This window comes from Tasmannia lanceolata, unplaced genomic scaffold (assembly GCF_043159265.1).
Source record: "Tasmannia lanceolata isolate RefF3 unplaced genomic scaffold, GAP_Taslan_0.1 ptg000003l, whole genome shotgun sequence".
NCBI classification, from domain to species: Eukaryota; Viridiplantae; Streptophyta; class Magnoliopsida; order Canellales; family Winteraceae; genus Tasmannia; species Tasmannia lanceolata.
In genome coordinates this window covers 44900243-44926834 of record NW_027518680.1, presented here as the reverse complement: position 1 = coordinate 44926834, position 26592 = coordinate 44900243, and the positions used below count along the sequence as shown (strand labels likewise).

Here is a 26592-nt window from a genome sequence, read left to right as displayed (position 1 = left end):
AAAGGAGGGGTATGCTACTCGGACTGAGCAAGTCCCCTAAGGATGGGCTTGGGCTAGCGCCTTCATCGCCCTCGCAATGAGAGGGGACTCTAGTTATCTAAAGAAATTTAACAGAAAATCTATAAGACTGTGTTAGTCTATCAAAGAGAGAAGAAAAGGCTACCAGATAATCGCAAATTTCAATCAATTATTATAAAAACAAAACAAATATCCGCAAAGTATGATTTACAACTAAAGAGTGCACAATCTGTAAGAATATCAACCATAAAAATGGTAAACAACATTAATTAGTCCAGACCAGCCGCTGGATAGCCTAATAAAGCAAGAAACAACATTAAACACTTCTATGCCCAACCACAAGTACCACTGCCCCAATATGGGGGTAAAATCAGATGATGCTAAAGTAATCATCTGATATCACAAATACACAGGATAATATTTCTAAGCCCGCCTTGAGATCAGACAGTACTCATGTCGATAATATCGAATAGAGTAGTCATCTGATCTCCTTCTTTCCTAAAACAATTTATTTAAATAAAAGACAAGTTTATGAACCTCAAGAGAGTCTCACCTGAGCAGTCCATTTATTATCATCTTCAAAACCTAACTCAAAGATTAGTACAAGAGAAGAATATAAAAAAAATATCAAAAGATTATGATAATTCCAATTTATTAAAAATTTCAGTGCATACATGGGACATCAACTTGTTCAGATCCAAGTGTGAAGCGGTGAGCCATAAAACATAAAGACGGGCTCCAAGTAACCTTATCATTGCCCTGAAAAGGGTTCTAACTGGCTAAACACTCTAAGAGGAGAGAATCCCTTAACCTGCGAAAACTCTAAGGCAGGAAGGGAAGAGGCTGGCTCAAGAAACGTTCCATCGTTGCCAAAACCCAAGAGATATTTCCAAAAATCAATGAAACTCCGAGAACCGATGAAAGTTTCGAAAAAGCAAGGTAAATCCCAAAATCGAAGGAGGTCCTAAAAAGGAAATGAAAAGGAATATGATCCTAGGATAAGAATAAGATGCTCATTCACTACGTAGAGATATATGGAAGTAAAATTAGAACATAAGAGACTCGAGAGTGACTACTCCAACATGCTAATCAAATTTTGCTTGGAAGCAAATGGAGAATGCACCTTGAAGGAAATGAGAGTTAGAATGAAGGATTTCAGCAATCATCAATAGCAACAAGAAAACTGTTTGTTGGGACCAATGGCTTCCATGAATTGGTCACTAATGCATATGCGAATTCCTAGCAGCTCGCTGTACATACGATATCCCTACGACCTTACTTCCAATATTACAAGGAACCTAATTCACCACCGAACACAACCATTGAAATTTGCCAAAATACAGTACGGTCAGGTTAAAAAGTCAAAATGAGTTAAGCTGCCTATAAAACACCAAGCTCTTGTCCTAACCTAATCATTTACCAACCTGAGCTTGCAACCATATAAATGATCCTCACAAATCATTTGCAATTCAGCAATCCCTTCTAGCATGGCCACAATTTAGACATGAACTATGCTCTCTGTACATGTACAGGACATGAATACAAAGGCCATAATGTCATTCATACATCCAATCTAACATGATGCCCACACAAATGCTGCAATATAATGCTCCAAGAACAGCACAAGGCTATCTCTTCTATCAGGCAAGCATTAAGTTTAAAGCCGCCCTCAAGAATTTAATAGAGAAAACATAGAAAGAAATTCTAAATCCGAGGCAATTAAGAAATTTACTATGAGCTTGAATATGAAATTGACCTTTTATATATGCATGCGGACTAAAAGAAGGTAAGTAAATTACCTGGACCCCTAAATGACAGCAAATGATAAACCAGAAATAAGAAACAATGCCGAGTGTGATTGCAGCGATGACAAATCCACAGCGAGAGGAATATGATGACAGAATTAGCTTCTCCTTTCCTCAAGGATCCATGACCACATAGCTTTGAAATCTCCCTTGCGCATTTTTTTTTCTACATGAAATGGAAATATACTCTGATCTAGAAACCTAATTTTCGAACAAAGAAGGATGATTCTCAGATCTTAAGGTTTGAGGAGTGAGTTTGGGGGAAAATGGCATGGGTTTGGTGGAATGGGTTTGAACTGGGGATAGGAGATGGATGGTGGAGCTCGGTTGGGTTGGGGTTAAGAAAAATGGGTTTGAGGTGGGTTTTAGAGAAGAAGAGAAAAATGACGAAGAAGATGGTGGCGCAGATTTGGTCGGAGCTCCGATGGGGTTGCCGGAGATGAAGGTTATGGTCGGTGTGGGTGTGAAGGTGGTGTGGCTTTGCCGGATTCCGGCCGGAATCGGTGAGGATGACCGGATTTAATGGCGTAAACAAATGTAGAAGATGTTGATGGAGGGTTTGCTGGGTAGCAGAGATGGGTTTGAGGTGGGTTTAATGGTCAGAGAAATGGGATGGAGTGGTGAAGGAAAGGGAATGGTTGCCGAACGGTGGTGTGGAGATGGTCGGATTTCCGGCAGAATCGTCGGAGAAGATGGGTTTCGGCCGTGGGTTACAGAGAGTAAAATAAAATGGGTTTTCTGGTGGTGGCTGTGAGGAGATGGAGGCTAGTGGAGGTAGATGGTGGGAAGTGGATGAAGGGCCGGATCTAATGGAGATTATGGTCGGATTCCGGTGAGAATCCGACCGGAGAAGAAGGGTTTGATGGTTTGGGTGAAATGGGCTTTGAGGAGAAAGGGAGAAGAAGAAGAAGAAGATGGAGAAGGAAAGTGGCGGACTCACCGGAGGAGGTGGGAGACGATTGGCCGACAGCTCTGTGGTGGTAGGTGAAGTGGAGCTTGGCTCCGGTAATGGAGGAAGCCTTGCCGGATTCCGGCTTGAAGTGGTGGTGGCGAGGGTGGTGCGGATTGGATCGGAGAAGATGGAGATGAGGCGATGAGGCCGTGGAGATGGCGGCTCAACCCCTTCTCTCTTGCGGCTACAGGAATTCTTTTTACAGAAAATAATGAGCTTCTCCTCTTTTACCCTAACTCGGTTTTTTTTTTCTCTTTTAAAGAGGAAACGAGTCATTCGACTCCCCCCCCATTTCTTACTCGGACAGCCCTCTAGTGTATTCACCACTACTCTTTGCACAGCAAAAAAGGGGGGGGCCTCGGGTAAGACAAACCCAAGCGAAAAATAATGTATTTGACCCCTCTACTTCTCCCCTGGACAGCCCATTCTAGTGTACTTGACCATTCTTTTAACCTCAGAGGGGGGGTGCCTGGGTAGAACAGACCCCTGAGAGAAATGATATATTTGACCCCATTTATTCCTTGGGCAACCTTCTCTAATGCATCTTTTCCTCTTTAATTCGCTTACAGGGCACTCCTATGCATCTGATTCACCCCACCCTGCATTTCTTTAATTAAGCTCGGATTAAACCCAAGACATGGGTTGGGGTGCGACTTGAGTTAATTCACGGGGTTCGGATCCTTCGGTCTCCATGAAGGCTTTAACAATGATATGCAAATGGACACTTTCAGGTTATTTTTCATTTTGGTGCGATTCTTCAGAAATCTGAGCTTCGATTCTCGGATTTTCACAGTCAGGGCTCAGTTTCAGGGTTCAAGAATTGATTTCGGGGCTTCGACTCAACTTTGGGACTATGCTCAATTTCAAAATTTTATTTGATTTTGCGGAAAAGGGTCCGGTCAAAATGGGGTGTCTACAAAAGTCCAACAATTATTGGACGTTTTTTCAAGCCCAAGTTGGGCGTGTATCTTTGCCCAACCATTTAGTTTAACAAATCAAATTCCTAAATATCCTCCTATAAGATCCTCTCTCTTTATCTCCAAGGAAAGAAGTTTCCTTGTGCAACTTGTATTCCTTTTAATTTTATCTTAAATATTAACATATATTTTAATAATCATGTCTTTCCTATCTAACCGTTGATCTTTGGAAGAAATTCCATTTATTTAGGGCACCTTCACTAACACGGGGAAGATATCCCTCTTCTTCCACATGGTAGCAATCTTCTCAGCCATCATATAGATTACTCAGAATAAGACCACTAACTTTATTGGTCTCAGAATAGGCCCAAACATATTTTTAACCATATCTAGACCTAGCAAAACCGACCCGTGCCCGTGGGTCTACCCGGCCCACCCGTAAATTTGCGGGTACAGGTCGGAATTTTCGTGACCCATAAAAATTGACCCGCGGGTCACCCAACCCGCCAAAACATGGGTCGAGTCGGGTTAACCCGCGGATACCCGCGCGTTTTGTGGATTTTACTTTTTGTTTAACTTTAATATTTTTATTATTTAAGAAGATGAAAAATCAAAGGTTAAGATCAAAAGCAAAAACAAAGGGAGTTAGGGTTTTATACTTTTCTCTTTTATAGCTTTTTAGATTTAGCCATTTAGGGAGTCACCGAGTTAGAATTTCTCATCTCAGTAACCTCCTTACCTCCAACCATCCGAGCAAAAACAAAGGAAGAAGAAGGCCACCATCTGAGCCGCCTCCTTACCTCCGACCATCCTCCTTGCCGATCCGGCCACCATCCGAGCCACCTTCAATCCGGCCACCATCAGCTATATTTCGTTTTTATTTGTCTTACAACCATGATTCTTTATTAGCACCAGTCCCCTTGAAGCTTTCTAGAACTTCACCTTGAGATTGCCTTTTCTGTAAAAGAAATTTACTTTAAAAAAAAAAAATTTGCGGGTGACCTGCGGGTCGACCCGGCCCACCCGCACTGCGTACGGGTCACCTGGTTGCTGACCCCGGGTCATTTTGACCCGCAACCCGCGTGACCCGTGGGTCGACCTGACCCAACCCACCCGTTTGCCAGGTCTAACCATATCATACCCCTTTTCCAACTTGAACACACATGACTAAGGTGTTTCAGGTCAAAACCTTATTAGCCACTAACCGTCGGTGAGCCAATATAGACGTTCCCTACAAATCCGGTTTTTACAAAAACCAAAACATATGCAATGCAAGTCCATAAAAGTCTTACAATTTTTTCTTACTCATTAAATTCATCTGAGGTGGCTGCTCTCTCCTGCAAAAGTGAGCTGCAAAATGGCTTTCCACGAAATTACCCAAAAATCCCATATACTTGAATTTAAAGCTAATCGTAATTTTATTGTTGATACAGAAATTAATCAACCGTGAATGCGAAGTAATTACACAGCATTCTATGGGATGTGCAATTACTAAACTACTTTATCATACAAACTGGGCTAGGCTTGTCTTCATGAGATTATCAGCGAGTATGTAACCCATCCTTTCAGTTGGGTGGAAAGCATCCCAATATACGTACTTGCTCGCATCTTTACACGTCAATGGGTTCCTTCTGTTACACAAGTACGCCATTTCAAACAATCCTGTGCCACAGCAGCCCACTTCCACATTCTCAAAGCCTGTTTATCCAAACAAAAAACAAGAAAATTAAAAACAATTATCAAATTTTGATTAAAGTCATAGCTGAAATTTTTACACGTCCCCAATTTGGGTCCCACATGGCACACGAGCCTTTGATTGTAACCACTGATTTTTGTACACATTGTGAGATGATACATGTGAAAATGACCCCACACTAAATGGACATCTCATCCATAAGATTATTATGGCAAGAACCTAACTTTTTCTTGACAAAACCCTGGTCAGGCCTCAGAGATAAATAGCTTGAATCATTGGATCAATGTTGGGGCCATGGCTACGGTTCAAACTTGCCGAAACTTTAGATTATCAAGAAAACGAACGCCGATTAAAATGCAAACTTTGGGTCCCACATGGCACGCCTTTGATCATAACCACTGATTTGGTAGACCATTTATGAGATGAGACATGTGAGAATAATCCACACTAAATGGTCATCTCATCCATAAGATTAATGGCAACAACTTAACTTTTTCATGACATAAACCTGGTCAGGCCTTAGAGATAAATATAGCTTGAATCATTTGGGGGCAACGGCTATGATTCAAACTTGTGCTAGGGACCATGGCAGAAGGCATATCGTGGGCCAGCTGTTGCATGAAGCAGCCAATAGGCTCACTTTTCAACAGATTTTGTCTGATTGATTTAATTCATATGAGGTGGCTGCTTTCTCATGCAAAATCCCGAATTCAAAATGCCTTATGCGATGGTCACTAGCAAATCACACACATATAAGCAATTTTGCATGAAGCCATTTGACGGCTAATTTTGCAGGAGAGAAAACCCTTCTCAGATGAATTACATGAATAAGAGTTGAATGCTTGACTCACTGGAGCCCTTGCACAAAATGGGTTGAAGGGCTCTAGCATTGGTCAATATGCACTTATAATGGCACAGAAAATTACAATCACAATGGATATTGACCATTGAGAGAGCCCTTCTACTCTTTTTTTTTTGGGGACTGATATTCCCCCCTGTGATGGATAAAATCCTCCCCTGTAACATCCCACCTTTAATTAAGGCATACAAAAATGTTAAAGGGGGTGAATTTATCCTCAAGCAGTGAAGTATTCTTACAGAAACTGTTAGGGAGGGGTGGAATATCAGTTCACTCTTTTTTTTGCAATGATTCTGTGAGCTTAGCATCCCTCACAAGTGATAAAATCTGCTTAAAAGTAAGCCTGTATGGCTGAGACAGAGAGAGCATAAAGGCCTGTACAAGGGCAACCACCCTTGACATTTGATCCAAGGATTAAGAGGATAAAAACCAAGCATCTTCTTGATCCTTGGATCAAATGTCAAGTGCGCCCAATTGGACCCACAAGACCCAATCTCATTTATAATGGCACTGAAAAATGCAAAATAAAAGGAAATATAAAATGCAATTGCCCTTGGGTTTTTGCAAGGGCGTCCTTTAAAATAACAGTCCTCGCATATATTAGTTTTCCGATGGCTATTGGCCATCTTTTGCTAGCTGAACTTTCATCTTACCGCAATGTTGCCAGAACAGAGAGACCCCGATTGGCCTTTAATGGTCTTTAATGGCCAATGACAACTTTAATTAGGAGAAATGACTTTTCATGAGAAATCTGTGAGAAATCTTGAACGTACCGTATATGGAAGGCTTTTCATTGATTTCTACCAACTTATCATAAACGTCCAAATATACCACTCTGCTCCCATTAAGTTTAGCAGTTAATTCATCTGCCAACGCCTTGAGTCTCCCATTGAAATCCATGGCCACCTTGTTGTAGTCATCGTTACAAGCACTTGTAGACATGAAATTTGTGGCTCTTTCCAATGGCAAGCACCCCATTGGAGGAAGACCTCCCAGAGTGATTCTCCGGCCACCTAGAAGGTAAATTTCCTCCACAAAACCCCTTGCAATTCCGGTGAGAAAGATCATGTACTCATCAATCGTGAATTCCGATGACCGACCGGAAAACACATAGTAATTCTCTAGGAAATCGTTTGTCCCTGCACTAATCATATGTAATGCCTCACTCAACATTGTGTTAGCCATGGTCTCCCCCAAATAGTTTCTTAATTTTCTTTGGTATTCTTTGTAGTACTCCAGTTCCTTCCACATTGGTATCACACTCTGGAACAAAAAAAGACAGATCCTGTTTGGATTTGCAGCAATTTTCTGGAAAAAAATCTCTTGGATTGAGGGTTGGAGTTCTTTTAAGAGAACAGGAAAAAAATTCAAGTTGGGAAATAGCTTACATGAGAACTGAGTTAGCCAAACGTTAGAAAACTCATTTCCCAAAAAAGTCCTCAGCTAAAAAGCTTAGCCCTTTAAGAAGCCATTAAAATATATCATTAATAAAAATGGTAACTGATATACCTGCCCCTTTTGATTACTTGGGACACCCAGCAGCAGTGTACGTGGCAATCAGCCCCATTGAATCCTTCTGATGTGAAGTACATCAGCCCTTATGCAGTCGTTGATACACTACTGCTGGGTGTCCCAATTAATCAAAAGGGGCGGATATATCACTTTCGATAAAAATAATACAATCATTACTTGTAGATAATCTCATTCAACCTTTAAACATTTGTGTCTAAGAATATGCACAATTTTTTTTTGCAACACTAAGCAATCAATTTTATTTCCTTACCAACTACTGATCATCATGGACTAAATTTTTTTTATAACACTTACTAGCACATCGGAAGTGGCATTATCGAAGCCAGATCCCGCAGATGCGAAACATACTCCGGTGGAAAAGTCCTTTATACTATATTTCGGATCCAAGTACGCTGGCACCAATGATTTGATCCCGAAAGCCTCCGAAATGAAATCGGTAGCAAGACGGCCGTTAGAAAAACGTCCGGTGGGACGCCCGTCTTCAAGGTCCCGACCATAAGGTTTGAAATTGCTCTTGGCTATTGTATTGATATAGTTGTTGTTTCCAGCATCCACCGAAGAGTCTCCAAAGACTATGAGCGCAGGGACTTTCGCATTAATCATCACGGCGAGAAACAACATTTGTGTTGACATTAGCCATGGCAAGACTTTATTTGCCATTCTATGGCTCTACACTAAAACGTTAATTTCCATCACATGTGAACCTGTTCAATAAATAGTTTCATCGGGAAATTAAGGTAGGGAAATCAAGTTCGGGTTGTTTTCTAGTCGCCTAATTTGTTGCGTGTTTTTATTGCTGAGAACTGCCCCAATTTGATGTTCCCCAAAATTCATTTATTTTCCTACGATCTTTTACCACCAGATAACTGACTTTTAAGTACGAGAAAAGTACGGAATGGGGTAATAGTTTTGAGAAATTTTGGATTTCGGGTATTTTTTAAAACAATCATCAAACACGGGTGATTCTTCAAAAACGGAGTGCCCTTCTGACATGATCAGAGTCCTCGTATGTTGCTCTTCCTGACAAACTCACAACCCAATGCCAATCATTATCTTTAAAGTAATATTTTATTATTTCTCGCTTCTGTTTTGGATGAGAATGGCTACGTTATTGAATACTTTATTATTTACATATCTCTTTTCGTTGGGAATAGCGACGTTATTCAATATTTTATTATTTCTCACTTCTCTTTTGGCTTAGAACTGCGACGTTATTGAATATTTAATTATTTCTCACGTCTCTTTTGGATGAGAACGGCTACGTTATTGAATATTTTATTATTTACACATCTCTTTTGGTTGAGAACGACGACGTTATTGAATATTTTATTATTTCTCACATCTCTTTTGGCTTAGAACGGCGACATCTCTTTTGCCTGAGAACGCCGCCGAATTCTTGAGTACGCCGCCGGATTTTCTTGGTTCAAGCATGTGTTCCAAACGTATCGAGTACGCCGCCGGATTCTAGAGTACACCGCCGGAATATCGAGAACGCCGTCGGAATATCAAGGGGCACGCCAACGAAAATAGGGTGTAAGCGGAAATAGGGTGTACGTTGGCAGAATTCAGGAGTACGCCTGCGTAAATAATGTGGTACGTGATGGAAGGTTATCTCCTTCCGGCAAGATCGCTATGCACAGCGGAAGTACAATCGCATATAGCTTTAAATTTTTCTTTTCAATCTTGCTTTTGTCCAACATCCTAGAGTTTAGATTAGTTAATTATGTTAATTAAACATAAACAAATACCTTTTCGAAGAAAAAACAATGAATCACGCTGCTTGATCTACTCCTCGAACGGTTGTGCTCGTTCTAAACGCCCTGAACCCCACAAGTCAAACCGATGGATTCGTTGCTTTGCCCGGACTTTTGTAGATATGAATAAACCTTATTCAATGAATTAAGTACTGATCTAATCAGTTCTTAAGAGATGGAGAATAAAAGAAATAATATGAAGCCCTTTTCTTTTTTTAAAACAATGGTGGAAAACAACTTTTGGTGTGAGAACAAGAAAAGGGTGAGGAAAATATTTTTCTACGGGCTCTTTTAGAACAAACCGAGCCATATATGAAGACTAGTTGGGCTCTTTTAGAACAAACCGATTGGGATTATTGGCCACCGACCCTTCTTGTTGTTTTGGATAACCACACATTGTAGAAAGTGTGTATATGAGTTAAATTCCATCTCCTTGAGATCTTATCTCATAAGTCTTCTAGTTGGAATCAAATTTCCAACTTCTAGAAGCTACTTTCCTACTAAGTTAACTTTCTTGAAAAGTTGAGTGGAAATACAAGTCCAAAACAAATTGGGAACGTCTTCATATGTATCCCAATAGTGATGGGCGTGTGGAGGGCCCCACCACACGTTCTCAACTTGTTGGACACTGAAAATATGGGTTTTAGTTCCAACTTTGCCCCCAATTGAAATCGGTTTGGGTTACTTTGTCCCCATTTGGATTTTATACACTATTAATATTATTAATCATATTATTAACATTAACATTTATTAATTAAATGAATAAACATTTTATCCATTTAATTAAATCAACAACTCCCTTCCAATAGGAGTAATTTGGCTCTAATATTTGTTCTTTAAAAATTCTCTATACTAATTTCTCTTTCCAGTTAACCACTTAACTAAAAATTATATATATATATATATATATATATATATATATATATATATTATCCACATTGTTGTAATTAAGGATCTCATCTGTCCGTGCAAATAAATAAAATGCGGAACCCTGATCAATTTAGATGTTACCGGGTCATTCGAGTTGTGAGTGGAATCGTCGCGGGATCAGACGGTCAATCCTGCAGAACCCTATGGTTGGCCCCACTGCGATCTCGCTCTGTAGTTAAACTACACTCGCATTAGGTCAGTGGTCTCCATCGAGACGTAACCCTGAAGATGACTGTCAGATCATCTTACCCCTAATCACATCATGTATGTGCAAGTCCTTTCTTCGTAACCACATCTACTGAGTTGAGTCATAAGGGAGGTGGACACCATTTACCCCTTTGGCCCACTTTTGGTATACCATTTTGGTCAAGCGGTGTTCGGCCTCCAAATGCATTTGTAAAATCCTTTGAAAACAATTCAATATTTAATAAACATTTTATCAAATACGCTTGGCCAGGCTATTTAATAGGCCTACCGCTCTGACAATATTGTAGATGTCAATCCCTAAATTTTAGGGCGAAGAATCCCTTGTTGAGTATTACTATTGGTCTCGAGGGTTTGCTCTAGGATATAGCTCTATCCGAATGTGACTCTAAAATAGAATCACTATAAGATAGATTAAGACCCTAAAACGAGCCGGTAGACCAATAAGATCCCTCAGGTCTATGGACTTGTGAAGGGTCCTGTCTGGAAGAACAACTTTAATGTTTCTTGTCCACAAGTTGTTCTTTATTTGATTCAATCGGCTTGCGGGATCCAATCGTCGCACCCACTCTCCTTGCTTTGGGTCCACTACCCAGATGACCGAGATAAGTCACCTCACGACACGTGCATGTAGGCAAGACTGGTGGTGCTAGTTGTATACAGAAAGAAATGTCCAGTCTCATTTTCAACTAGAAACTATTAAGGCTTGCATAGAACAGGGATGCCATATCTCCTTGCTCCCTTGGATCTATGAATCCTTTGAACATGGCATTTCTACTACACTACCTAAGGACAAACATATGTTAATAAAATAAGCACATCACATACATTTATAAATGTAAATACCCATTCATGTCATGAAATAAATCTTTATTGATTAGAAAATATTATTCTACTTGCTTTTCAGGTATACTCTAACAGTACACCGGCTTAAATAATGGGTACGCCGACGGAATCTCATACAGAGAGGCGGTATTATGAGAAGACGCCACTGTTCCATATTTGTGTCCACATGTCGTGGATCCGACCGTCTATGCATATTGGCGATGGCCAAGATTTAAACGAACCCAAGGGACTTTGGGTTCAAACGAAAATTTCAAATCCAAAACAAACCAGCTGTGTATAGAGGCGTTAGCGTTCCAAAAAGTTTTTTTAACTCGTGTAAAGCATCCATCCGTCTCTGGTTATTTCCGACAGCCAAGATAGAAACGAACCCAAGCTTCTTTCGGTTCAAATACACATTCAGACGAACCAAAAGAAGCCTTGTGAAGCGTGCCAATTTAATGGGCATTAATTACAGGGGGATTTTCTGTAATGAAAAAGGAAGCTGAAGGAGATTTTTGTTTATGTCAAAAGGGTATTGGGGTCTTTTTTTGACCCGTGTTTGATGATTGTTTTCGTATCCGAAAAACGTAATTCCTCATAATTATTGCCACATTCCGTACTTTTCTCTTTAACTACTGAATAGATTTGTGCTTTTAAAGCTTAAACAGTAAAAGTAATAAGGAGAATGTCAAATGCAATTATTATAGCACTTGAAAAATACAATATTATAAATAGAGGAATGATAAATTGAAGTGCCTTTCCAAAAAAAAAAACCATCTACTAGGGCTTTCTATTTGTGCTCAACAAAGTGCATTTATTGTTTCTGTAATTTTGCATTTGTGATGGACTCCGAAAAACTCGGAGGTTCCTTGCTTGCTAGCAACGGAAGCAAAATAAATAAAATAAAAGAGAAATGGAGTTCTGATCATTGTTGACCTGTCGTAGAGAGTCGAATACTTTTACAAATGTCGAAGGGGATACTATTTACTTCGATCCCGTCGAAGTCAAGTTTCATAGAGCGAAACTAGAAAATACTCCTGTGGGGGCTAATCTTAACAACACAAAGGCTATCAAAGATCTTAGAAGCCTACATAAAATTTTCATTCACTCAATGAAAGTAGTTTATTATAATGCCTTGATAACATCTATTAGTAAAAAAACCCTAAAATCCAACTTAATATCTAAGCAAATAATCCCTCATACATCTAAGGTAACACAAATTAAAAACTTGACAAAAGTAACCCTAAAATAGAAATCCCATAATAGATATGTGTCATGAGCGTAAATCGGTCATAGCTTCCTCAAATCACGTCCAAATCGCGTGATCTTGGATTTGTTTGATAACTAATCGAAAAACCTTTTCTTTATTTGTTTTAATTGTAAAATTAATTTACTAACAACATCATAGTTAGATGGATTTGGACGTTTTCAGTTCGGCAACTGCCTTTGCTTCTCTAAAAAGTTATATATTAACGAGTTTTGTTAGAAAAAAAAACACTACTTTTTCTCTAAGGATCAATTTGATTACTTCTTTCAAAAAGAAGATCCATTTGGTTACTTCTTTCAAAAAATGAAAACTATGCATAAATTTGTTCCACGTGCCTAACAAAAACCTTTTATTTTTTAAAGAAATGAATAAAATACTCCTATTTTAGAGCATAGTTTAAAACATTCTCTGAATAATTGTAACATTCTCTAAAATCTCTCGCACTTTTCAAAAAAGGTTTTGAAATTTCCTTATGAAACCTGTTTTTTCATGATTGAACTAAAGTTTCACAAATAATTCGTCAATTTCTAAGATATCATTAAAAAATCTAGCAAGAAATTCGGAAGTAAAAATTAGACATCATAATGTAAATGGAAACTACTTTTGGAGAAATCTTCCCTTGTTTTTTGAACATTTGGCTCACTGATTTTTTCCTTTCTAGAATCCAAGCTTTTCAACTTTTTCTGGCAAGTCATTTTTTAAAATTCAATGCATTAAACATTAAAATCTCTGAGAGGTTAGCAATGGCCTGTTGTAGACACCCCATTTTGACCGGACCGTTTTTCCCGAAGTCGAATAAATTCCAGAAAATCGAATAAGAGTCCCGAAACCGAATAAAATTTCGAAACCGAATCCCAAAAGTTCCCGAAGGAGTAGGTCCTAAATGCCAAGAAAATCTGAAACTTAGTTAGCTTGTTGTTTTCATGGAGGAGTACAAGGTTCCCAGAAGATGGCCATTGTTCCAAGCTTCAAGCAGAATGCTTGCAAATTTTCAGCAAAATCGGAGAAGAATTGCCAAATATAACGAACGGAGTAAGTGCAGGAATCAAAATATGGTTGTATGAATGTTATTTTCTCTAGTCATGGCAGTAGGGGAGTGAAATATCCCAGAATAGGTTGTTTAAGATGAGAAAAGGGAATCAAAAATTTAATGTATGTTTATTTCCCCCTCTTTTTGCCCAAACCACCCCTTTAGTTGCAAAAATAATAATATAGAATACACTTGAGAGGGGCTGCCCATGAGAGAGAAGGTGGGTGCAAATCTATCACTTTCCCTTTACAAAAGGCCCATCGACTAGGGTTTTAGAGGAGCCCCCATTTTCTAAAAAAAAAAGGAGAGAGGGGCAGCTGCAAGAGAGAAAAAGGGAGAGGCATAGAGGCCATCTCCATGACCATCACCCCACCATGATGGCCTCCTCACCACCATCCCTACCCAAACCTCAACTCCATCACTGCTAGCTACCCCTTTCTCCTTCCCTTCCACCATTGATTCCGGCCATCTCGCCGGAATCCGACCACCGGAATCCGGAACCGCCACCATCGGACCTCATTCAAGCCCTACACAACCATCATCCACCTCTACAAATTCGACCCACCTCCATTCTTGTCACAGCCACCACCATCCCTTCAAGCCACCACCTCCACCATTAAACCCCCTTCCATCTCACCATCTCTACCCTCATCTCCACCACTCCAACCTTCACTCCTACCATTAAAACTACCTTTCTTCACTCTCATTTCCCAAACCCACTTCAAAAATCTATCTCTAACCCTCTTCTCCCACAGCCATCCCCTCCACCCCTTGCCCTTTATGTCTCTTCTCCTTATCTAGGACCTTTTACGAGACTTAGGGGTCCCTTCTCTTTCGAAATTAGCACTTCTTATGGGGCTTGAGGGGTTTTCTTTTCCTTCTGTTTCTTTATTTCCTGTGGAGCTTATGGGTTTCCATCTCGTTAGGTTTATTACATCATTCAGGATTCGGGATTTCTTCTCTTTTCGGGTACATCCTTTGCATATTCCTTGGGATACTCTTTACATTTCTGGATCCCATCAATTTTTGGGAACACTTGTTCCGGTTTAGGCGATGAAGGACGGCAACCTCTTGAGCCAAAACCCCCTTTCGATCAAAAGGGATAAAAATACATAAAAATCAAACAACAAAAATTTAAAAACAACAAAAGCATTTTTCGAAAAGCTATTTCGAATTACGTTGGCTTGATCCCTTTCCATAGGGTACGTAGGCAACTTGGGATCTTCATCCCAAGTTCAGTCAAACTTTTCAATAAAATCATTCAAACATTTTCTAAAAAATCTTTCAAACCTTTCAAAACAAAAAATCAAAATGGGCAAGGATGGTGATTGCCAGGTCACTCGGAGCATGCTTTTCATTCTATTACCGATTTCGATCGTGGTTTTCCGATTTTATCGGTTTTCCGACGTTTTATCGGGTTTTGGGACGGGCGGCGACGTAGCGTGGACCCTTCACAGGGATTGTCCTCGCTGAGCCCAACGAGAGGCTATGACGATCGTGAGACTTATCCGATATTTAGCGGATCAGGATCGCTGAGCTTGATTCATTAGAATCACTCCCTGAGCCTATCGTACGCTCCCCTTTCTTTTCCCTGGCATTCTTGGTCCTCATGTACCGTTGATTTTCAGATTCATTTCTTCCCCTATATCTTTTAGCTCATTGTGTGTTTATCTTTGACTTCTTATGTGCTACTGTTAGCTTGCGTACTTTTCTAGCATGAGATTGATTATTATTTTCTTAGCATTATCTCTTACATAGGCTCGCATGTTAGTGCGTTTATTCTATTACTTTGGTAGTTTACTGCTGTGCTTATCTGTCCTCTCACCTGCTTAGTTGTAGCATTTATTCATCTTCTCTTGATTATCTGCTTAGCTGTAGCTGTGCGTGCGGATGTTACTACTTTCCTAGATGTGATGGGTTAGGATTAGATGCGGTGAGTTAGGATTTGGATGTTTATTTTCTTTCGCCCATCCCCGGGTCATGCATGCTTAGATATATATTTTCTTGGGGATATTCTTTCCCATTTCACATGATTTTAGCCCAAAACTCTTCAAAATTAATTTAAAATGGCATAAGAGACCAGGTGCTTGCACTTGGGCGAATTGGGGGCGCTTAACACCTTCCCCATTCGTCATCAGGCACGGACTTTTGTATCTCTGGTTATCCGTTGCAACAGAGTATTTCATGGGATCCAGGGCCCATTTCCTTGGATGGCGACTCTTCTTTGTTATAGGTACATCTTGGTTCCGGGCTGGTCCTTGAATCGAGAGGTATCTCATTTATATCGCCACCCATGCTGTGAGTGGCATCATTTCGAGTGTTCCTTGGTAGAGCTCTCCTTCACATTGTGGAGATCTTAGAGGACTGACGGGGGATCTCGTGTCCCTCGCCCACCATCCTCGGGATCTGGGTCCACAGGCTGGCTGTAAGCAGAATGCTAAGAAAATCGAATAAGAGTCCCGAAACCGAATAAAATTTTGAAACCGAATCCCAAAAGTTCCTGAAGGAGTAGGTCCTAAATGCCAAGAAAATCTGAAACTTTGTTAGCTTGTTGTGTTCATGGAGGAGTACAAGGTTCCCAGAAGATAGCCATTGTTCCAAGCTCCAAGCAGAATGCTTGCAAATTTTCAGCAAAATCGGAGAAGAATTGCCAAATATAACGAACGGAGTAAGTGCAGGAATCAAAATATGGTTGTATGAATGTTATTTTCTCTAGTCATGGCAGTAGGGGAGTGAAATATCTCAGAATAGGTTGTTTAAGATGAGAAAAGGGAATAAAAAATTTAATGTATGTTTATTTCCCACCTCTTTTTGCCCTACACAACCACCATCCACCTCTACAAATTCGACCCACCTCCATTCCTATCACAGCCACCATCATCCCTTCAAGCCACCACCTCCACCATTAAACCCTCTTCCATCTCACCATCTCTACCCTCATCTCCACCACTCCAACCTTCATTCGTACCATTAAAAGTACCTTTCTTCACTCTCATTTCCCAAACCCACTTCAAAAATCTATCTCTAACCCTCTTCTCCCACATCCATCTCCTCCACCCCTTGCCCTTTATGTCTCTTCTCCTTATCTAGGACCTCTTACGAGACTTAGGGGTCCCTTCTCTTTCGAAACTAGCACTTCTTATGGGGCTTGAGGGGTTTTCTTTTCCTTCTGTTTCTTTATTTCCTGTGGAGCTTATGGGTTTCCATCTCGTTAGGTTTATTACATCATTCAGGATTCGGGATTTCTTCTCTTTTCGGGTACATCCTTTGCATATTCCTTGGGATACTCTTTGCATTTCGGGATCCCATCGATATTTGGGAACACTTGTTCCGGTTTAGGCGATGACGGATGGCAACCTCTTGAGCCAAAACCCCCTTTCGATCAAAAGTGATAAAAATACATAAAAATCAAACAACAAAAATTCAAAAATAACAAAAGCGTTTTTCGAAAAGCTGTTTTGAACTACGTTGGCTTGATCCCTTTCCACAGGGTACGTAGGCAACTTGGGATCTTCATCCCAAGTTCAGTCAAACTTTTCAATAAAATCATTTAAACCCTTCAAAAAATCATTCAAACTTTTCAATAAAATCATTTAAACCCTTCAAAAAATTATTCAAACTTTTCAATAAAATCATTTAAACCCTTCAAAAAAATCATTTCAGCATCTAAAACTATCTTTCAAGCTTTTCCCAAAATTACAAAAACCAAAATGGCAAAGGATGGTGATTGCCAGGTCACTCGAAGCCTTCTTTTCATTTCATTTCCGATTTTGATCGTGATTTGCCGGTTTTATCGGTTTTCTGACGTTTTATCGGATTTTGGGATGGGCGACGACGTAGCGTGGCCCCTTTACAGGGATTGTCCTCGCTGAGCCCAACGATAGGCTATGACGATCGCGAGACTTGTCCGATCTTTAGCGGATTAGGATCACTGAGCTTGATTCCTTTAGAATCGCTCCCTGAGTCTATCGTATGTCCCATTTTCTTTTCCCTGGCATTTTGAGTTTGCGCATACCGTCTATTTTCTGATTCCTTTCTTTCCTCGCATCTTTTAGCTTATCGTGTGTTTATCTTTGGTTCCTTGTGTGTTTACTTTCAGCTTGCTTATTCCTTGTACGTTTAGTTTCACATGCTTATTTACATGCTTAGCTATGACATTTATTTGCTTACTTATCATAATCATATGCTTATCTGTAGATATTTACTGCTTTTCTGCTTATCATATCTACTATTACTTGCTTAGCTGTAGCTGTGCATGCAGATGTTATTGCTTTCCTAGATGTGATGGGTTAGAAGTAGATGCGGTGAGTTAGGATTTGGATGTTTATTTTCTTCTGCCCATCCCCGGGTCATGCATGCTTAGATAGACGTTTCTTCGGGGGTACTCATCCTTATTTCACATGATTTTAGCCCAAAACTCTTCAAAAATTAATTTAAAATGGCATAAGAGACCAGGTGCTTGCACTTGGGCGAATTGGGGGCGCTTAACACCTTCCCCATTCGTCATCAGGCACGGACTTTTGTATGTCTGGTTTTCCGTTGCAACAGAGTATTGTATGGGATTCAGGGCTCATTTCCTTGGATGTCGACTCTTCTTTCTTATAGGTACATCTTGGTTCCGGGCTGGTCCTGAAATCAAGAGGTATCTCATTTATATCGCCACCCATGCTGTGAGTGACATCATTTCGAGAGTTCCTTGGTAGAGCTCTCCTTCACATTGTGGAGATCTTAGAGGACAGACGTGGAATCTCGTGTCCCTCGCCCACCGTCCTCGGGATCTGGGTCCACACCTGTCACTCTCACACTACATAATATATATTTTGATCGATTTCTGGCAAGAAAAGCACAGTATGCGAATAAAGATTGCAAACTAATACGCACGAATCTTGAAAATGTGGAGGTACAAAGACTCTTTTGCCATTCCTGACACCATCAAAGCCCAAACTCAATCATTATCTTTGCAGTCTCATTTTGAGCATTTTATTATTTCTTACTGTATCTTTTGGCTGGCATTTAATGCACATCGATTCCCTTCAGGACCTGGCCCTCCAATGGAAACCTTACCATTTAGAAGGGCTACAGTTGCCATCCAACAAAAACTCTAAACTAAGAACGACAACGGTATTAAAAATACGGACATCGTCTCTTCCACTTGATCCGAGTTGATTAAGATAGATAGTCGGTCGGTAGATCACAAATGACAATGTTATTAACTATATGGCCAGCGCTTTTCCCATTCGAAACGTTATATCCACTAATCGAACCATCGTTGATTGAGGTGGTCGATCGCCCCAATCAGAAACAGCGATGTAATTAAATATACCGTTAGCATTTTTAGCACTCGAACCGTCATATTCACTAATCGAACCATCATTGATTAAGTTGGTCGATCGCCCCAATCAGAAACGACAACGCTATTAAATATACCGCTAGAATTTTTCCCACTCGAACCATTATATCCTCTAATCGAGGCATCGTTTATTAAGGTAGTTGAACCAACATTTTTTCCACTCTATAGAGGCGAGCTATATGTTGAAGTGTACTCTCGTGCAACAAATCTGAGGAGGCTATTTAGGCTATGGTGGTGTCAGGAAGGACAACAATGTCTTTTTTCCTCCACTTTTTCAAGATTCGTGCGTGTTTAGAACTAAAGTCCAAAACTACGCGCATCGCGTAGTAGTTTGCAATCTTTATCCCCATGCCGTATTTTTCTCATGAAAAAATTGCCAATGGGGGACATCAAAATACAAGAATTGCCAACAACAAGGGACACAATTTTGAAAAATTATTAGAGAGGGACGAAATGGGTGTTATCGAGTCTCCAAAAGGGGGTTATCAACCCTCTAAATGGGGTTATCAAACTGTCAAAAAGGGTTTATCAAACCTCTTTGACAATTTTTCAAAATTGTGTCCCCTGTTGGCAATTCTCATATTTTGGAGTCCCCCTTCGGCAATTTTTCCTTTTCTCATTTCTAGCAGCCATCAGGCCACTTCTATCCGTTCACGAACGTTAACTTGTAAGCGGGGCAGCGAGATTGCAATCTTCTCGATTCATCCAAAGGGCAGGTACAGCCAATCGATCATAGCATTTACCACAACAATCGTCATCATGTGTGTTTTAAGTCCTTCTCTTAAAATAAATGTTGGGACTTCTACGGGCTCACAAATCACCATCGAAATTAATTTGGATGGTTTGGGAAATTTTAGTGGCTCTACTCAGGTACACATGGCTCCTGGCAGTTGTACGTGATTAAGATTTTTAATTGTATAAAGCAAAATTAAAGGTCATGATTTTTTGAATATTAGGGGTGTCAACGAATCCTTCTCTGTCTTGGTTACCATCCATTCAAATCCGTTATAAATGAGACTGATCAGATTCAGTGTGTTCGTCTGATACAACATCCCTTAGGCATGGTCACGATCCATTTAATACCAGACCCTACATCTAAGTGTCCTAGTAGGTCCTACTTACATTCTCTCTGTCTTGGTTACCATCCATTCAAATCCGTTATAAATGAGATTGATCAGATTCAGTGTGTTCGTCTGATACAACATCCCTTAGGCATGGTCACGATCCATTTAATACCAGACCCTACATCTAAGTGTCCTAGTAGGTCCTACTTACATTCTCTCTGTCTTGGTTACCATCCATTCAAATCCGTTATAAATAAGACTGATCAGATTCAGTGTGTTCGTCTGATACAACATCCCTTAGGCATGGTCACGATCCATTTAATACCAGACCCTACATCTAAGTGTCCTAGTAGGTCCTACTTACATTCTACACGGTTAAAATCCTCAGAAGAGGAGAGTGGGAGCGCAAGTGAGAGTGGCAGCAGTGAGGGAGAGCCGCAGTGAGGATGGCGCAGAGTGTTAGGTCACGCTATAAGGGGTGCGTATGCATACTCCAGGGGGTGCGAATTTATCATTGCCCATACTTATAATAGGAATGGTTCGGAAAAATACGTGACTTACTTTTACTAGGGATTTGCTAGCATCCATCACAAAAGGCAATTCGCACGCAACATGCCATCCACGAAATGCCTTCTGTGATGGACGCTAGCAAATCCCAAATTGGATTTAGGACTCTCCCATCGCTGTTCTCTAGTTGTTTGGATCTGATCGGAAATAATTTTGGATCCTATGATAGAGATCCGAAATGTGTCCATGGATCCTAGTAATGTGTCTTGATCCCATTCATTTAGTCTCAAATTCCCATTATCCATTGGACTGTCTGGGTCCATCGGGACCCCTATCAGACTTCATCTTTTTTGAAGTATTTAATTTCAGCCCTTGAAACTCCTTTAATCGGATGGTTAGGATGACTCAAATAGTTAAAGTAGATGGGGACATTGAATAAGAGTAAAACAAAGTAGCCAGCCACTTGTTGAGATTGATCTTAATGAGCATTTTTAGGGGTGCAACTCGGGATCAATTTTCGGGAATTCGGATTGAGGCTTTACATTAAAATTGCCTCGGTTTTGGGTTGATTCCAATTCATTTTTGTTAGCAAAAGAGCAACACCACCAACGAAAAATGCACCCCGTAAAATCTGCTCTTCCCTTAGATGATTGACACTTGGCATTAAGCCTAAGCAGGAAATCTAGCTTGTCTCCTAGAACGTAAGTGCAAGAAGAATTCTCCATAGCTCCAACTTAGCAACGACTCCAGGAAGGAAAGTATTCTAAAGGGAAAGTATTTGTGAAGAATAGTTACTCCTCCGTAAGGTTGGTGGACCAAAATAGAAACCAGTTCCCATGAGGAAACTTGGGGTTTATCTCCAAGGGAAATCGTTCAATAAGGAAAGACTCCTATTAAGGCAAGTCCCCAAAACTATTGTGAACTCCTCCTCTATAAAAGCGCCCCCACGCTCAAAGGTACGCATCTTCAATCTTCTAATCTCTAGCAGGAATTACTCTTCAGTTCACATGTTTCTTAGTTTTCATTCTTGTTGTGTACATTTCTTACTTGAGCATTGGAGTGGTCTCCCGGAGACACAACTTTGGGATTGCTCAATCACAGATTGGAGCTCTACCAGCCACAGATTGTGGAACTAGATTTCGGCATCATCAGACTGGCACCATCTATGAGACCAATTCCAAAGATGAATAACACCACAAACCCTTAGCCAAGCAACATCGTTACAAGGACCCATGCCAATCAATGCTCCATTTCAACTCAAGCTCTTGCAATGGATAGATACCAGCTTCCTCAAGTGGAAGAATCTCTTGTGTCCATCACGCCGTCACCAGTCGGGAAATAACAAATATAGCAGGAATGCTTCTCGTCGTTGTTGACAACATACCTCCTCTGCCGGTGGTCAAGGCTGTTAACGTCTCAACACGGGTCACCAGTTTTCAGCCCATGCCCGTTAAGGATAAGTAGGACGAGTTACCCTTAGGAAGGAATAGAAGGAGTATAAGACCACGGAATGCCTCAGCGTCGGCTTTCGTATCAAGCTAGGTGCTAAACCAAGGCGCAGTGGCCAACCCAAAGTTCAAAATTAATATGGGATAAATTTTGTGGGACCCATGCAAATTCGCCCACCCCCTTGGTGGGATAATTTTGTGTTTTTAAATTAAATTCAAAAGGATTTTGTAGTTTAAATAAATACAGACTTTATTTTGATATTACAAAATTTTAATGCAATTGCAAATTGGAAAACATTTTAGTTTTTGCATAGGGGTGAACCCCACATGCAAAAATGCATCCCCCTTAAAGGGATACACTTTTTCTACTCATCTTTGTATTTGAAAAGGAAACTAAATATTTTCCAAATCTAGTTGGATAGAAAATAGGAAAAGTGATATTAAATTGGAGTGAGTGAAAGATGTGGAGAGATTTTAGGAATTAAATATAAAACAAGTTGTAAACGTCTCTCCCAAAAGGAAAACACGCCCAACTCTTTCATATAATTTAGGATTTCCATAGTTTCTTCATTGAAAACACTAAAACTAACTTTTTTATTATGCTAGATTTAAGGAGAATTTTTAGGAACTCTAAAAGTAGGGGAAACCATTATATAAAGGAAAAGTGGACATCTTCTAATGTTGGATGGGATGGAAATTTCATCCAGTTGGTTTTGCAAAAACGTCCAAGTTTTGCTCTTTCACTCTCTCTTGTTCTCTCTTCTCTTCTAGTTTCTAGTTTTCTCAACTTCAACTTCAAGTTTTTTTAGAAAACCCAAAGCTCCATAATGAATATTTGAATTTCCCATCCAAGGTACTGATATGATCAGTGCACATATTAGAATAAATGTTATTCTAATTCCCTTTATGCAATTTGAAGGAATCCATCGGTTCAACTTGCGGGTTCGTAGCCTTTGGAACGATCGGGCTGTTCGAGGAGTAGATCATGCAGAAGTTTTTTGTTGCTGCTATAAGTGAGGTATTTTTCTTGCTTTATAAATTTATTTAAATCACCACAAGATCAACTAGACCCTAGGATCTTGGGTTAACGGACAAAATTGACGAGAAATTTTTATTCTATGTTACTTCTACTTTCGCTGCACATAGCGATTTTGCCTGGGGTGAAAACCCTTCCAACAAGTGGAATTAGAGCTAACTAAGGAATAGATTAGGAGGTTGACGAACCAAAGAGTGATCATGCGGTTACCCGCTATGAGAGCGGACGTTTATCCCGGCTATCTGAGGTTCCTCACCTATTGTTTGGTTTAATAGACATAGGGATTGTTCTGCAAAGATTAGTAGAAACGTTCTACTTTGCTGAATTTTCGTGATGATTTATTTACATGATTGGAAATTACGCTTGAATACGAGTCCAACACGTCAAGATCATCGAAATCCGACACGTGGATTCAGAGATATGAATTTTTTAGTTTGGGCCTTTTGAACAATTTTTCAATGCAGGAATTAACGAATCTTTTCCGTTTGATCCCAAACTGTTTGAAAAGTTTATAACCCATGTATAGACCTTTCAAATAATGATTTGGGATGTTTGTAGCATGATCAGAACCTTGGTTGGTCATCACAATAATTAATTTCCATTTAGATTATTCCGATGATCATGCTCTCCTTTTTAGTCCCCTGTATAGGACCATTTTGAGTTTTTCTTAACCAAACATTTTTATTTTCACATAAAATTTTGTGTGCTTATTTGAAACATGTTAAAAAGTGTTTTTATCAAATTTTTTTTATGAAAATCAATGACATGAATGGTTAGGGGTGTTCGGTCAGTTATAACCGAACCAAATAGACCGAAATTTGATAACCGAAACAATTTTGGTTATCAAATTTCAATAACCGAAACCGAACCGAAATTTCTAAAAACCGAACTGAAACCGAACCGATTAAAAGTTCGGTTATTCTGTTATAACCGAATAGTGGGAGAAAAAGAGGGAAAAAAGCAAAATCTCGGATTGGATCGGAGGGCTAGGATCAACCTATCGAAATGATTTTTTGAGCGCAACCTAATTAAGTTGTGATCAATCAAATGGACGGTTTTGATCATCCTATGGAATGTCCATATAGCAATGTTTTTTGAAAAAATAATGGTTGTTATCATAATTTAGGTTATTCGGTTAACAGATTTTTTTTGTGATAACCGAAACAGAACCTGAATAACTGAATTTCCAAAAAAAAAAACCGAAACCAAACCGAAAAGGAAAAAAACCGAACCGAACCGACCAAACCAATTCGGTTCGGTTCGGTTATTCGGTTATAACCGAATAATGAACACCCCTATGGATGGTTGGTTAATAATTAACTAGCTTCAATTTTGTGCGAATTAATCGCTTTTGATGAATTTTAGGCAAAAAGGATGTTGGGCCTTAATTTGTGATTTGGATGCATGAATTATATGCGATGGATGGTTCTGATATTATTTATCTATTATTTATTAATGCTAGTCTATAAATTTTAAAGTCCGCAATGTAATTAATTTATTTCCCACTTCATTGATATACTCCCTCTGGGCAGTTGTGCGGATGACTGGTTTCCCATGGAGATTAATTCTGATGTATAGATGACACAGGCTAGAGTAGGACACTAGGATAGTTTATTTTATATTTGTCCAAGATTTTTGACGATGGGATCGCTCTTTCGGAGTTCAACGGATGGATCATAGGAACCGTGGCATGGCGATGCTCTAGGTAATCTAGAGGATGGTGGTGGAATTCGATCCAACGGAGGACGGACGTCTATGCTGAAACTATAGACCTAGTTGTCGTCATTTGATGAGGCAAATCAGTGATACATTCTCTTGAAAAATTCGCCTTGAGGTCGGCGGATTTCCCTAGTGCGAAAGAACTTAATTGCCCATAGTTCACCCTCAATTTGGTAATATGGTGTTGTAGGGATTCTCCTATTCAAATAAGGTCAGTACGAGAATCCTTATAATCCAAGATACAAAATTGGGTTCATGGATGTGTTTGTATTTGATTTCCATGGTTTGGTTATTTATTTTCTATGTGATGGATGGCTTGTTGCATATATGCCTGTGTGTTTTTTATTTTTCCATGGGATGGTTTTATTGAAACATGCATAAAATAATTTGATACTCTTACGTATAATTACCTCTTAAATAATATTAAGTTGATAAATGTGGAATTGAAATGTATGTGTGACAATCCAAGAGGGGGGTGAATTGGTCAATTAAAATTTTTGGGATTAATTAGTTGGATTAATAGAAATTAGTTTGTTAATTAAGCACTAGTTAATCTAACCCTTGTTAAAATAATCAATATAGTGAAATCTAGGGTTTAGATGTTACTTTAAGCCTATAGACTCTAACCCCTGTTTTAATAAAACATAAATACAAGAAAAGGGTAGAGATTATCCTTGGGCGCTCCACTAAAACAATGAGATTCTTCAATAGGGCGAATCTCCAAGCTGTACACCCTACTCCTCCAACTCCAAAGGGAACAAATCCTTTCTGCACGAAGCCTTGTGATGGGACACTCCCTCTTACAACGTCTTCTCCTTTCTCAACGGGCCGAAGAGTAGACCCTCACAATGCCTTCGCCTTTCTTAATGGGCCGAAGAGAAGACCCTCAAATACAATGAAGAAAATGAAAAATAAAAGAACTCTCTTACCTCTTGACAGGCGGATTACAACTCTTTAGCTCATAATCACTCCAAGGAAGATAAAATGTAAAGCTTATGGAGTTCCTCTTGATAAAATGTGCAAATGCAAGTTCAAAGAGGTTTTGCTTTTGATAAGAAGGTTTTGGCTCAAAGAAATGGAATTTGATCTTTCTTAGATGTTCAAAAGCTTGATTAGATAGGTTTTTATGATGTATATATAGTGTATTTGAAAATATTACCGTTTGGGGGCAAAATTGTAAAAAAAGGGTTGAAAAAGTCAACCTGCGCATGCCCCAACGGGTAGTTTGCCCGCCCCTATTCGGCGTCCTTCTTAATTTTCAAATTTCTTACCGTCACGGTCGAGCAGCCCCGTGGCGGTCGCGCGGCGAGAGCTACCTGTTTGCTCAAAAATTTGGCTCATAAACCTATCCGCGGTCGACCGAGCCATGGCGGTTGCCCTCCCAAACCCATGACGGAATGGTTCTGATTCCACAGAACCATTTCTACGGTCACCCAGCTTACCCCAGTCGACCGACCTACCTTTGTTCGAAGGATGCTGGAATTCCAGCCATCCTTCCGCGATCGCCAGGGACACCCCGGTCGACCGGCCTGTTTAAATTTCCTTTTTAACATTTAAAATTCAGGGGCAGCCATGGTATTTGGGCTTTCGTCCTAGGTTTTCAAACACATTTTTGAGTGGGTGTATGGTTTTCAAAGATATAAAAACTTAAGTATGAAAACCATTTGAAAACCTTTTT

At 39.8% G+C, this 26592-nt stretch overlaps 1 protein-coding gene across 1 annotated transcript in view; it reads right to left on the bottom strand.

The window, feature by feature from the left end:
* Window positions 1-5065: 5065 nt before the first annotated feature.
* LOC143854872 (GDSL esterase/lipase At4g26790-like) overlaps window positions 5066-26592 on the bottom strand; it is a 39496-nt gene continuing 17969 nt past the window's right edge. The window contains exons 2-4 of the mRNA XM_077364994.1: window positions 8075-8484; window positions 7021-7510; window positions 5066-5390 (exon numbers count right to left, since the gene is read on the bottom strand). Coding sequence (XP_077221109.1) covers window positions 5197-5390; window positions 7021-7510; window positions 8075-8440 — 1050 coding nt within the window. The 5' untranslated portion in view covers window positions 8441-8484 and the 3' untranslated portion in view covers window positions 5066-5196. The remainder of the gene's footprint in view (window positions 5391-7020; window positions 7511-8074; window positions 8485-26592) is intronic.